Genomic DNA, 14982 nt, shown 5'->3' with positions numbered 1-14982 from the left:
AGTCTTCACCAACTTACTGGCCACCTGTACTAGGCTCTGGGCATCAGTAAAGGGGACAGAGATAAATGCACCACACCCTGTGGCTCATGTAGGGCATTTCATGCAGAGAGGCCCTCGGGCCTGGCAATCATGCAGACACTGCAAGGTCTATTATGTTTCCTTTTATGTCTGGACCCTATAAGGTGTTCATTGTCCCCATTCTAAGGTAGGAAATGGGGCAAGAAAGGCAGGAGTGGCTGCCTTTCCTGGGGTCTCACAGCCACGCAAAGGCAGAGCCTGTGATCTCCTTTGCTCTGCTGACTCCTTGTCCAGTGCTTCGTCCAGCCTTGCAGGGACTCACCAGCGGAGTTGGTGTCAGGTGTCACAGCCTATGGTGAAGCCTGTCTGCCTGAAGACCCAAGGAAAGGTTGTTACAGGGTGGCCCAGTCACCCTGGCTTCTTGATGAGAGGATCTGCCCTGGAGCCACAGGACTCAACCACGTTCACAGTCACCTAACACTCTCCCACCATGTGCGCGACTACCCAGTCTGGTCCCACAGCGGGATGTGCACGGCGCTGACAACACCCCATCCAGGTTCCTGTAGTCAGCCCACTCTCCATCATCGTGGTCAGCCCCCACATGGGCACTGGGGAAGAGTGCTGTGGTCCCCAAGCCTCTGCTGTACTCCCCTCCAGGGACTTTCCCTCCAAAGGGGCAGGGTCCCTCCCTGGGACCAGGCCCACCCCCAAACATGCAGAGCACAGAGAATTATGAAGCCAAAGGGCTAGTTTAGATCAGGTGATATTTCAGCTGTGGCCAAGATGCAGAGATGAGTAGGCCGGGCAGAGATGTGGGTAAAGAACACTGAGGGGAGCAGTAAACACCGCCCGCATGCAGCACATTTGTGTGGCCAGGGCTAATGAGATTGTTTCTCCCTCCACACCCCAACCTCCTCAAGTCCCCAGTTGGCTTGCCAGGTGGGTGTGCGGAAATGACCTGCATAATAATGAGAAGCACCCAACCTTTGGGTATCGAAGCTCTTGCCTATATTTATTAAGGGGAGAAGGAGATCTGAAAACAGAGGCTATAGGCCAGGCCTCAGGACCCATGCATCACATGAGGCCAGCCAGGGCTCTGCTAGCTTGGTTCCTGGCTCAGGGTCGCCTGTGCTGAGGGCTAGGCTTCACCCCCAGCCTGGCCAGCCTCTGGAAAAGAGATCATGGGTAATTTACTTTCTTTCTTTATATTTATCTGCACTTTCCAAGTGTTTTGTTGTTGTTTTGATGCGTGTGTTCCTTTTATAATAAGACAGAGATTTCAAACTGGCAGCAGAGCGAGACCCTTTAGCTGAAGGCCAGCTGTGCAAGGACTCACAGGTGCCCACACCCCGCCTCAGGGAGCCGTTACCTCTGACCCCAGCGTGTGATCAGGAGGTTGTGAATGAAAAAGTAAAGCTGGGACTTGGTGAACTAGCACTTTCACGTGCTTCTCTCAGAAGCTGTGCATCCTAGAGACCAAAAGGGAGGGCTTGTGAGAGGGCAGTCCTTGCTGGAAATGAAGCCTCAAAAGTCTTGAAAGAGGCTGAATTGTGGAAGCTGAAGTGACATCTCCATGGGCACAGAAATGCCACCATCACGTGCCCTTCCTCTGAGGCTCACGCCCCCATATAGCTACACAGGTATTAGAGGAGCCGGGAACCTTGAGGCAATGATTTATTTATTCCAGGTTGAGACTCATGTAAAGCACAACTGCTCCTGGGATAAAGAAGGATTTCAATATCACCTTCTAGGAGCAGAGGGTTTGTCTTAGGACCTCCATGCCCAGCAGCAGCCAGGCACAGTGAGGGCCTCAGTAAAGGAAGGGACAGAGCAAGTTTGGCAAAGTGCGATCTGCTGGGCCTGGCACCCTGCCCCAGCTCCACGCTTCCCTCTAGCCTCATCCAAGCCCTGCTCCCTGCCCTACTCCGGCCCAGCCATACCCGCCTCCTTGGGACTCTGAACACACTGTGCTGCTGGATCCTATACCTGCGACCCCTGTGACCCAGAAATCCCTTCCCCCGGCCTCCTGTGCCCACAGATCCCTCATCCTGTGGGGCTCATCCATAGCGAGACTTCCTTTACCTTGGCCTCATTAGCTCTCCTTCCATGGGCACCCTTGATGCCCAAGACAGAAAGCTCCATTGTATACTCAAAGTACCGCCCAACACAGAGCACAGAATCTGTGAGTAGATGCTGGTAAAAAGATGGAAAAGGCATGGGTGGCATGAGCCTAGCAGAAGGCCAGACCAGGGATTCAGGGAGCTGACCCTGGACACTGAGGCACCTACCTCTTCTGCCGAGTTTATTTCTAGGCATGTATATACCTTCTTGACCAGCAGGCATGGGCTGGGCATTGCCAGGGTGGAGAAGCCTCCATGAACTCACAGTGAACTATAGGGGTGTGATGGGAGAGGTGAGCCAGGGGAGGTTGCTGCAGCCCACCCGACAGGACCTGCGTAGCTGGTTTTCCTGGCCACCAGAGTGGGAGGTGCTGTCTAGCCGCGTGAGGACCCCTGGCCTAGAGCAGCAGGCAGCTCAGAGATCTGTGCCCCACCGAGATAGGGAAGATGAGACAGCTCTGCCCATCCGACCTGGCCCAGCCTGCTCCAACCTTCAGGTGTATTCTTTTCTTTTGGGGAGGCGGGGGGAGCCTAATGGTATGCTAGCATTTCTGAACTGAGCCTTCTATCAATCCCACATCCATCTGCTGTGAACACCAGCTTCCCAGTGTTGGGGCAAAAACGCCTGTCCCCTGGAAAGCCTGACAGGCCTTCCATTCCAGGCCCCTGCAGATCCCCCACACATTTCCACTGCCACCTCCACCGAAGCATCTCTCTGCCCTCATACACTGCATCCAGCTTCTGCCACTTGCCAGGACTGGTTTTATCCTCTGGGGAGCTAGGCACCAAGATCTGGGCAAACCTCTTCCTCTTATTTCCCCAGACTGGCCTTTGTCCAGCTCAGGAAGCCGAGGACAGACCCTGGGCAGGAGTGTGTGGCTGTGGAACATGGCTGTGATTTTCACTGTGCAGACTTGAGAATCAGGTTTACCAATTGGAGGCCCTACGAGCTCCCAGGAATGGATATGCTACCAGGCCAAAGAGGGGTGGGAGAGCTATTCTTGTCAGACCACGGAAACTCCTAGAGAGCAGATAGATTTGATTATATTGAACACAGCAATTGATTTTTTTCTAAATAAACATGCAGGATGAAATGGTAACAGACATCTGTTTCTGACAAGAATCAATTGACCCCAAATTGGAAGAAAGAAGATCTAGAAACACAAACAAGCACAAGAGAAAGTGGTCGGACCATCCAGGCTTGTCCAGTGAGGGAGGGAGAGAGACAGATGGACTTCCCAGCAGCCCTGTCCCCACCAAGCAGCTCCCTGTTTATTGCTCTTCAGCTACTCTGGTTCCAATAATGACAAAGGGGAGAGTAGCTGTCATTTTATGAGCCCTTACTCAGTGCTAGGCCAGTCCCATGCCTTTTATCATGTGCATGTCTTATTAACCCTCCTCACAGCCCTGTGTGGGAGGCTCTGCTCTCCCCCACTTCACAGATGAAATCACTGACACACCCTGTGCAAGGTACACACTCAGGCAGCCGCAGAACCAGGACTCAAACCCGGCAGACCACAGAGCCGTGGCTCTCCAGCCCTGAGCTGACACAGCCTGCCCTAAGCTGGCCTTGAAATTAAGGTGAAAAGACCTAGACCTCAGACACTCCCTTGCTAGCAGCACTCTGGCTTGAACCTGGAATGGATGAGGAAGACCCCACACCTGTGCTCCAGGATTCGGCAAAGCCAGGAGGTGGGGTACATCCTTCATCCTCATCCCAGGAGGAGGGGAAGTGGGGCAGCAGGGAGTGCTCCCCTGCTCTGCTCACAGCCCCGTGGGTGGGGAACATCTCCATGGCCCATTACCAGCAAAGTTAAACTACATCATGTCACAGTGTATCACAGGCCTCATTTGCCAAAATACTGTGTGGTTCTGATGCTATGGACCAAGCACAGCCGTGATGAAAGACCTGAGAGCAATGGGCTGTGTGCTTTGGGCTTACTTTCGTAAAAGCTGCCTTTTGTTTCTTGGTCGTGGGCTTGTGTATACATGTTCGTCTTGAAGTAATCCAGCTCTGGGAGTGTTTCTAATTATCTTAAGCAAGGCTTATTAGTCCTGTTAACTGCAACTCCCTGATCTATGAGGCCACGGATTCCAAAGAAGCCTTTAAGGTAGGATTAAGGCAAAGATGAGCCATTGCAAAGTGGAATTGGAAATGGCAACCCACTCCAGTACTCTTGTCTTGAAAATCCCATGGACGGAGGAGTTGGTGCAGGCTACTCTCCACGGGGTCGCAAAGAGTCGTGCCCGACTGAGTGACTTCACTTTCCTAAAGCTGCTGTGGGGCTGCACTGTGAAATCCCCCAAATGAAGACTCCCATTCTGTCTGACCATCAGTCTGTGTCTGGCTGTAGAAGGTGCTCAATCAACATGTGCAGGGTGAACGACAGGCTCCTTCCATCGTTGACATCACGTGTCGCTTGTATCTGGTGCTCAGTAAATATCTGTGGCATGGACTGGTGGCCAGTCGGATGGACAGGTCTCATGTACTCAGGCTGCACCTTGCACTACGTCTAGCAGGTGCCTAGTAACTGCTGATGGGTGGTGGGATGGAGGGAGGTCTTCTCAAGACCGGGGAAGAGTCTGACTGGAGTAACCCCATCTTCTCTTCCAGGTGACCCGTGCACCGTGGCCGACTACGCCCGCCTGAAGAAGGTCCTTCTGGCACTGCAGAGCCGCTTGCAGCCACTCCACGAAGGGGACAGCAGACAAGACCCCGCCTCCCAGAAGCGCCTCCTGGTGGAATCTCTGTTCAAGGACTTTGATGCAGATGGAGACGGCCACCTTGGCACCTCTGAGCTGGCCCAGGTGGGTACAGCACTGGGTGAAATCACATTACGGGGGGATCCAATTTTCCATTCAGGGTGTGTAGAAAGAGAACCAGCAGACCCATGTGGGAAGAGTCGTTTGTCACTATCTCTGAAATGGGACACTGAGGGGGCCTTTCTCCTGCAAGAGAAAGCATCTCCCAGGAGTCAGAGAGCTTGTGTTGAACACTTGGAAATATCTGACAAACAAAATGATGTCCGTGTCTCTTTACCACCAGCCACCTTCAGCCAATATTTACCAACAAGCTCCGAGCTAGCTGGCGAAACACACTGTACACAGGCTGAGCTCTGAGGCTTTCATTAGGAAACAAATCTTTTCTTCCTGAATCCTTTACTGTCCTCAGCAGGAAGGTTCAAAGAAAGCAGATTTGGTTTTCCCCAAGAGCTTTGGGAGCTGCAACATGCTGTCCCCTCGTCCTCTCCCCCTCGGACCTCACCAGTGGTGGTACCTGGGTAGCAGCAGCCCACACTCCAGCCTGTGGCTCACAGGCAGCCCTGTGGTCACCCCCTAAGCACTGCTCTCTCCTTTGAGAAAACACTCAGATGGAGCCTATGGTTTGCCTCCCTTCCAAACACAGCACGTGTGGCCCTTTACCCAGGTACCAGGTGGTACAAGGGCCATAAGCATCTGCAGCAAAAAGAAACAAGGAAGGATCAACCCGGGGCGGCAGGCACACCAGCTGCAGGACAGGCCTGTTGGGTGCTGGTGGTGGAAAGGCGGGCTGGATGGGCCCAGGGGTCTGCATTCCTGCTCCTGCTCTGCTGTTTTTGGTCTGAGAGCCTGGGGTCTCAGAGCCAAAACAGGTGCAAAGACATGGAGGGAGGCTAGGTCAGCAACCCTGGGGCAGCTCTGCCCCCGAGACCACAGAGTGCCCCACCCCGGGCTTGGCACTAAGGGAGGCCCTTTACCTGCAATGTGCCCCACACAGGCATGTCCCTCACTCTTCAATAGAGTAGCTACGAACACAGACTTTACAGTCAAACGGCCTGAATTCAGACCCAACTCCAGCATTTGCGGGGACCTAGCGGGTCTAGGCAGACAACTGCCTGGCTCTGTACCCCTTTTCTTGTCTCTGACTGTCACGGGGTCTTCAGGAGGCTTAGATGAGCAAAGAGGTGTGCAGTTCTCAGCCTGGTGCCCAGCAGGTGGTACGTTCTCAGTGGGTGACAGCCGTTAGCATCCCTTTGTCACCATCACCTCTACTGTAAACCTTTCAGCCGCCTTTTGCTGTGTGGTAGGTGCTCCTGTTATCCCCACTTACCAGGTATTTTTAGATGAGGAAGCGGAAATCAAATGGTTTGCCTGCGGCCACACTCATTGCCTAGGATGTGGTGACCTGAGATGCAGCCAGGGTGCCAGGTGTGCATGGACCAGCTCTCCTCACACTCCACGGGGCCCCCTGGGAGGACAGCTCCCAGCACCAGCTCCACCTGATCCTCTCGAGGTCTGTGGGGACAGCAAGTGCCCAAAAACTCTGAGTAGAGCAGTTATCCAGACATTTCCCCATGCAGGGCCCCCTTGTCAGGTCCACCCAGTTCAGAGCTGGCTTCCAGTGTTGGGTGGGAAACCACAGATCCTAAGGCACTTGCAGACCCTGCTCTGCTCACTCATACCTGGCATCACGGGCAAGTCCATCCATGGCCCACACTCCAGGAAGCCTCCCAGACACACACCAGCCTTCATGTCACTATTTCATCAACCTTCAGCCCCCAGCTATGGCTAAGACCCCATGGGCCAGGACCAGAGACCCACCAATGACCCACGCTGCTCCGGGGAGAGCCCAGGTCCTGCTGGTCATGGTTATCTGAGAGAAGAGCCATCTAGCAGTTCGATTCCCCACAGTACAGGCTGTATGGGGAGCCCAGAGGGCAGGCATCAGGCAACTGTGGGATCTCGGTGCCCCAGGCCCACGTGGATCCAGGTAGTTGCCAGGTAAACAGAACATTCCTGGGCGCATGGCTCTAACCTGGCAGAGACATGCCCTGAGGCACCTGCAGCCATTAACAAGCGTGGTAATTGGACTATGATTTCCTCTTTAAAATTTAATGTGTTTAAAGTCCATTTCATAAATCTGCCAAGCAGGGCCCAGCTAAAGTGGGCCTTTCCTTGACACTGAATCAGAGGCGTTGGGGAAAACTTGTAGGTCCTATGAAAAGTTAATCAATTTCCAGCACAGAAATAGACAAAGGGAAATTTCCATCTTTGGAAGATTGATTTCGGGCGTTATGGTTGATCTCCCTTTTATCGAACACTCTTATTTGCTGGGTGAAGGGTCATTTTTTTAACATTATCACATTAAATTGCCTTTAATATACCAGGCCCAGCTGAGACTGTTAAATAAAGAGAAAATGCCTCTGTTCCCCTCTTCCCCCCAAAATAAAATCATTTTCTTTCTTCTGAGATTTCCTTCTGAGCATTTTCTTTGCAAGACTCTAGTTTCAGACCCACATGCAAATGATCCTACTAGGGAGGCCCCCACCCTGCAGCCCAGACCACATCCAGAGAGGAGTTCACAAGGGCCCACCCATGGTCCCCTCAACAGAATCCCAAGGGTAGTGTTTTGTGTTCCTGGCAGGACAAGGCAGGCAGAGCAGGGGCTCAGGCCTAGGTCAATAGAACAGCAGCTTCCTCTCCCCAGGAGTAGTACTGTGGCTAGGATGTGCTGACCTGAGATTGGTGGGGGTTGGAGGGGGCGGGGAGGGGTACACTGATGGAGCAGTGACCTTCCAGCTCTACACAGTTGGGAGCCACTGAGTATGGCCACTGTTAATTGGGCTTATTTGATCAGGCCCCTGTCTCTTCCCTGTTTCCCCATCTATAACACAAAGGGGTAGACCAGATGACCACATGGATCCTTCTCACTTCAGATCATGTAGGGTCTGTTTGCCCTGGCAGGGAAAAGACAGACCTGAAAGCTAATACTGACTCAGCCCAATCACCATGTGACCTTGAGAAAGTCCCTTTCCTCTCTGAGCCTCAGTTTTCTCATCTCTAAAAGGAGAAGGTCAGACAAGACAACACCACAGAGATTTGGATGCTCCCCATGGCCTACGGAGCTGTTGCTGGAGTCCATAGGCACACACACAGACACATCTGCCCAAACGGTGACTGCAGCCTCACTTGGCCTGACAGTGCCCACAGCTCTGAACTCACTCCTGACTCTAGCCTTCTCCCTTTCACCCACAGCACATGCTGAAGGAGCAGGACCTGGAAGAGGACTTCCTGGGTTGCTCGCCGGGTGACCTCCTCCGATTTGATGACTACAACAAAGACGGCCTCCTGACCCTTCATGAGTTCTACACAGCTTTCCGTAAGTCAGGTCCCCGTCGGGGCTCACAGTCAGCAAAAAGACATTTCCTCACCAAAACGGTGTCAGGGTCTGGAGTCTGTCTTTGGTTGTTTTCCAAGGTTGGCTTCTTTTATAGGTGAAAGTAGTTGAGTTTGTTTTGCAACAAGCCTGAGATTTAAGGAAAGAGTACAGGGAGGGCAATGGCACCCCACTCCAGTACTCTTGCCTAGAAAATCCCATGGATGGAGGAGCCTGGTAGGCTGCAGTCCATGGGGTCGCGAAGAGTCGGACACGACTGAGCAACTTCAGTTTGACTTTTCACTTTCATGCATTGGAGAAGGAAATGGCAACCCACTTCAGTGTTCTTGCCTGGAGAATCCCAGGGACGGGGGAGCCTGGTGGGCTGCCGTCTATGGGGTCGCACAGAGTCGGACACAACTGAAATGACTTAGCGTTAGCATCAAGAGGAGGGCAGAGATGGGGGATGGGATACTTGCTCTGTTCCTTTTGGATGAAGGTTATTCTCACTGTTGATATCATTTGAGGAACCCAGGACTGTGTTTAAGCATGATTAAGAAGGCACTGCCTCACATGGCTAGGGGATTCTGTGACTGCACTTGGACAGAGCAGATGTTAGGGTTCTCCCAAGGAAGTGGCCCAGCCCCATCAGAGAACCCTGCCTGGGGCCAGATCCTGCAGGAGGGTTCTGGAGGCTTGGCCAGGTAAACAAAGGAGTAGTCACAATGCAGGATAATGAAGAATGAGGGTCCAGGTTGATGAGAGGTGGTGGAGTCCCTGAGAAAGAAGAGAAATGGGGCTGCTCTGCCTGAAAACGGAGGATGTGCTCAGAATGGACCCTCTGTGGGGCCACTGGTGCATATGGTGAGCAGGCACAGTGTCTGAGGGACCCAGGTCTTCTCCCTGAGGTGCTCTTCCAAGAGATGACCTCATGTCAACCATAGCTAGAGCTGGGACAGGGCTTCCAGGAGATGTGAGATGCAAGAAGCTCCAGACACGTCCAGACAAGTTCACTAGGAGATGGAAGGCAGTGTGGGACCCTAACTTGAGACAAGGGGGACATTCTTGGCCCCAAAGACGTGAAGCTCCTTTGTGTCAGACAACATGTGGAGCAGGCTCTGTTTAAAGCAGGTAACGTGTGTACCTTGTATGAAGCACCTTGAACATGACCTGCAAGCTTGCAGCTCCGGTGGGCCCTGCAATTGAGGAAGCAGGGGTGAGACCCCCAGGGTCCCTGAGTACTCTGAGCCACAGGTCCTGGCATCCTGGGTCCCATTCTCTACCTGGAAGTATGTTTTCCAGGAAGGTGTTCCTGCTTCATATCGGCATCTCTGTGTACTGTTGTTACTTCGTTCACCAGGCCTGAGGGGGCATCCTCATGACTTGTTGACAAGAAGGGCTCTTGTGGCAGGTAGAAAAGGTATGCATGTGACCTGAAAGGAGAGAAATGAGCGTGATTCTTCCCTGTGGGAAGTGTCCATGAGCTTGTTGCAGGCTGCGCCTTTCCAGTCCACGGCATCCCTCTTACCAAGGACCAAAGTCCAAGCCCCAGTTCCCAGGCTCTGCTTGATACATGATGACTGTGTTGCTCCCCAGCCTCCTCCTTCATGCCCACAGTTTAAACTCTACAAGTGGTGGTTCATAATAAGGTGTGAATGGCTGGTAGATTCAATCTGCCTGGGAGGTGTTTGCTTTGTGGATTGAGGAGCTTATTCCATGAAATGAATCTCTAAATTTTAAAATGTGTGGCAGTATCGGCAACTCTGGAGACCTAGCTCGTGCAATGATTGTTATATTTTCAGGACTTTTGCAAAGGCAAACAGTTACATAGATGGGAGATTTAAATCAGCCCTAGTAGGACTGTTTACAACACAGAAGTCTACATACACAACACAAATGCTACCCAAGGGTGAGGGGGCTCTTTTTCCCTCTGGAGAGCCCATGGTGAGGCACTGACCTGCACACGCTGGACAAGACCCTCCCTCCCGACCTGCCCTCACCACCTCCCGGGATCTCCTCTCCATCCGCCTTCTTCAAACAGAGCCCCCTTGATGATGCTAATCCCACGGGAAGTGAACAAGAAAGGAGTAGATGTCAGGCCAATGACAGGGTGAGCAGGTGGAGCTTCCTTTCTCATCAGAGGAACAGCAGCACGCTTTCCAGGGTCAGTTCTGAGACATTCCCAGCATGCTTTATGCACTCAACACCCCCCTCCCCCCATCTATAGAAGGAGCTGTAAAGAAAAAGATCACTGCATTTTCAAAGCTGGGGGCCAAGGCTGGACTTCAAGGATTTGGGGATATACCAGAGCCACACACCAGTGTCCCACAATGGCATCACTAGGCAGAAAATGACACTGCTTGGGTACCATCCTGGTACCAGTTGTCACAGAAGCCTCTGATCTTTGAGCCCACTTCCTTCCTGGGAACTGGTCTGAAACCAAGCAGGGGCTATTGGCTCTCCTTTCAAGGAAGTGGCAGCATCCCTGTTGCCCCTGATGAAAGAGGCCGCCCTGGCCTCCCTAGTGAAGGTTGTTAAGAGCAGGAGCTGCCCGTGGAAAAGGAGGAACGTCCTCACTTCACTTCTGGTCGTATGTCCCATGTAGAGCAATGTGCTGTCTGTTTCCTTGTTCCTGGATTATTATTTGAAAAGCCTTATAATCATCATTTTTAAAACAAATTAGATTCTGCTGTCGCCTTGGACTTGTTTTGAACTGGGCAGCCAAACCATTCATCACAGCCCAACCCAAACAATAGACATGCAATAAAACGTAAACTCACAGCCATTAAGGAAGCCACAAAATGAGTTAACCCTGCTTTCAAGGCCCAGCACAGTCACTCGGAGCACTCGGAGACGCAGAGTCACCCGGGATCAGTGGTCTTTCAAAGTCACAGGAACTCTAAACTCCCCTCGCTCTGGGAATGGATTTATGGTCCAGTGGATATTAAATAGGAAATTGAAATGAGACACACAGGTACAACTGATTACCCAGAAATCAATGGGCATTAAAGACATCTCTCTAAAACGCAAAAAGGAATATCTCAGACATTTCAGCAACAACATTTTGGATTTGATTTTCAAAACTGAAGCTGACTGGCTGGCAAAGGTTGAGACTTTAAAATTGCATTTTCTAGTCTCTGTTTTGCCAGGATCCTTGGGTTCCAGGCAGGGCAGGCTATGTAGGGTGACTAGCACAGATTCAGCCACTTTATTAAAGGATGGGATTTGGGGGGCTTTTCCCTGGTGAAGTGAGTTGTATTAATATTTACAAGGGTTTTTTTTTTTTTTTTCCGGGGGGGAGGGGGACAGTGTGCAGTCTCCTAAGTCATATTTTCTCATGCAGCTGACATAGCCCAGGCTGTGCTGGTGTTTGCCACTGTCTGCAGCTGGCTGAGGGCAATGCCAGCAACCCCAGGGCTGGTAGCTGCCTTGCTCAGTTGAGTGGCTCGTGGGGTGCTGCACCTTCCTCCTGGCTCTGCAGAACAGGTGACCCCCACCTCCTGAGGAGGGCAGAGGACAGGTCCCTTAACCATGGAAGTCACAAAAGCTGCCAATCACTCATCTTTGTACAATGATGGCAGTGAAATGTGAGGCTGGCCTCCCTCTCTGCCTCTATTTGTCACCTAAGCATTCTCCTCAGGTTGCTTTTGGTTTTCCAAATCATAGACTGATCTTGGAACTAACGGTCCAGTGCCCTCTCAGCATGTCCCCCAAGCCTTCCTCCTCACTCCTCCTCCTGCCCCGCCCCCGACCCCCAACAAGCCGCAGAACCTCCCACCCCTGATGTGAGACAGAGACCCAGGCGCCAGGGTTACTGGTGAGCGAGATGCGTGCCCGCCTGTCTGTTCATCTCAATGAATTAAAAAGTTGCTTGCTTAAAAATCTTTTCAATAATGCATGTTTTTGCACTTTTCTGAATGCTTGGGTTGGGATTGTGGGAAAAAACATATTGCTTAAATGAGGATTTTTCTCTCACTTTAAATTCATTACAAGTTCCTTCTGCTTTTTTAGAAAGATACTTGTCCTTTTAATTAATCCTATGAGAGCAATGTGCTACATGTAAAGGACAGGCTCACCATAGGATCAAGGTCTTCCTGCATTACCGTCCGAGGGTCACGGATGCACAGTGTACAGGAGGAGGACCTGAGTCAGGGGGACCAACTGTGTGGGAGGCAGATGCCCTCCCTTAGCTCCAGGCCAGCAGAAAGGAAAACAGTGATTTAATCTGATTATTGTGGTACTTCTGTATCCAGGGCAACTCTGTAAACCAGAGGAGGTAGTCACTGGGCAAATTCACAGCTGTTTTTTCTGCCATTGTTGCTGCATTATGAAAGGGTACTGTGGGTTCATCTAGCATGTGGTTATCCTCTGGAACAAATAATGCCCGCACAGGGCAGATGCCTTGCCAGACCCATTATCATAGCCCTCACCACCACCCCATGATAGTAAAACAACAGCAACTATCCCTCCCCCAAATCTATCCAGCCCCTTATCCATGTAGGGTGAGTTCAGACAGAAAGTTCAGCCAGTAAAATCCCACTTTATACTCCTCCATTCCTTTCCTCCGTTTGGGATATTGAATAGCAAAATTTCAGATGGCATCAGTTCAGTTAGTTCAGTCACTCAGTCATGTCCAACTTTTTGCCACCCCATGGACTACAGCATGCCAGACTTCCCTGTCCATCACCAACTCCCAGAGCTTGCTCAAATTCATGTCCATCAAGTCAGTGATGTCATCCAACCATCTCATCCTCTGTTGTCCCCATCTCCTCCTGCCTTCAATCTTTCCCAGCATCAGGGTCTTTTCCAATGAGTCAGTTCTTCACTAGCCAAAATATTGGAGTTTCAGCTTCAGCATCAGTCCTTCCAATGAATATTCAAGACTGGTTTCCTTTAGGATGGACTGGTTTGATCTCCTTACAGATGGCACAGAGTCCATCAAAAGTTTTATCTGAATCTATTTGGCTCTTGAGTTTGGAGAGCAAGAGTTACCTGTGTGCAGTTACCTGTGTCAGTGTTGGCAGAGGCTACGACCATTGGTGGGGTGACTCCCCTAATCCCAAAGGGAGGAACTGGTTGCCTCAGGCAGGACTTGCAAATCAAGTGGGAAAAACACTGATTTCCTGACCTTGGTCCCTCATTTGCTCAAGGGCATAAAAGAGCTAAACTGGAGCTGCCACTGGAAACTGGTATCAGAAAGTGCTGTCAGTCTCAGCACTCCCTGCCAAGGGCTTTCTCCTTGCCTCCAGCAGGGAGAGGGCCTCCAAGAAGGCTTCTGTGTGAGTTTGCTATGTGCCCCTGAAGCCAAAGCCAATGGGCCAGCCATCTGGGTGCTTTTTTGCTTATTAATAGTGCTTTAGTTAGTAATGGGCTCTTACCACTCAAGTCATATAAAAACGATTGTTGTTGTTCAGTCAGTAAGTTGTGACTCTTTGCGACCACATGGACTGCAGCATGCCAGGCTTCTCTGTCCTCCACTATCTCCCAGAGTTTGCTCAGATTCATGTCCACTGAGTTGGGGATGATATCTAACCATCTCATCCTCTGCCACCCATTTTTCCTTGGACAGGTCTTCACCAGAGGTTAAGCTGAGCTTCAAGTTCCTTAACTGTAAAATGGGTATAATAACCACCACATAAGGTTGTTGTTCAGTCACTAAGCCATGTCCAACTCTTTGCAACCCCAGGCACTGTAGCATGCCAGGTTCCTCTGTCCTCCACTATCTCCTAGAGTTTCTCAAATTCATGTCCACTGAGTGATGCTATCCAACCATCTCATCCTCTGTTGCCCCCTTCTCCTCCTGCCCTCAATCTGTCCCAGCATCAGAGTCTTTTCCAATGAGTCGGCTCTTCACATCGGGCGGCCAAAATATTGGAGCTTCAGCATGAGTCCTTCCAATGAATATTCAGGACTGATTTCCTTTAGGATGGACTGGTTGGATCTCCTTGCAGTCCAAGGGACTGTCAAGAGTCTTCTCCAGCACCACAGTTCAAAAGCATCAAATCCCACGTAGGTTACCCGACACTAAGTGAGATAATTTGTGTAAAGTGTTTAGAATGATACCCTGTATATGGTAAATGCTAAGTAGTCATCAGCCAAGTAGGTCAGTGATGGAGGTGATGATGGTGATGATAAAGATTTCTGTGTGTTCCCACTCCTTGTCACTCTGTGCTCTGTCATCGTCATCTGGCCCATAATAGTCCATAAGCTCCATGAGGCTGGAGGCTGTTTTGCTCACCATGGGCTCACGCTTAGCGTGGGGTCTGACGTCCAGAAAGCCCTTGGTAAATCTTTGTTCAGTGAAAGGGATGAAGTATATGAAGAAATAAATACACTTGGCAAGCAGAGGGTCTTGGAAGTTTCAAATCGAGACCACCTCTTTCCCATCTCCAGTGATTTGCTGCTAACAGCTAAATTGTAGAGCCTAGCACTTGCTAACATTGTCAGGAGCTGAGATTTCAAGCACTTTCCATTTTTAAAGATCCCAGCTGGAAGCTGTCAATGGCCTTAGTGCAGAGCAATTGAACAGTAGAAATGAACTAATTACAGGTTGTTATTGAAAATCTATTATATACAAATTGCAAAGAAAACTCATTAAAATGCGATGCTTTGGTGATTTAAAAAAAAAAACAAAATGAAAAAAAGTCTTGGAGAGAGAAGCAGGGTTAGGGTGGCTGGATACCTTGTTTGTTCCTGTTCCAGGGTAAG

General features: G+C 50.9%; 1 protein-coding gene across 1 annotated transcript in view; it reads left to right on the top strand.

The window, feature by feature from the left end:
- The window catches only part of FSTL4 (follistatin like 4), a 435848-nt gene that overhangs the window by 288695 nt on the left and 132171 nt on the right, over positions 1 to 14982 (top strand). The window contains exons 5-6 of the mRNA XM_005890418.2: positions 4753 to 4946; positions 8154 to 8277. Coding sequence (XP_005890480.2) covers positions 4753 to 4946; positions 8154 to 8277 — 318 coding nt within the window. The remainder of the gene's footprint in view (positions 1 to 4752; positions 4947 to 8153; positions 8278 to 14982) is intronic.

Source organism: Bos mutus, chromosome 7, assembly GCF_027580195.1.
Source record: "Bos mutus isolate GX-2022 chromosome 7, NWIPB_WYAK_1.1, whole genome shotgun sequence".
In the NCBI taxonomy this organism is placed as follows: Eukaryota; Metazoa; Chordata; class Mammalia; order Artiodactyla; family Bovidae; genus Bos; species Bos mutus.
The sequence above is the reverse complement of the archived record's forward strand: the minus strand, read 5'-3'. Positions and strand labels throughout refer to the sequence as shown.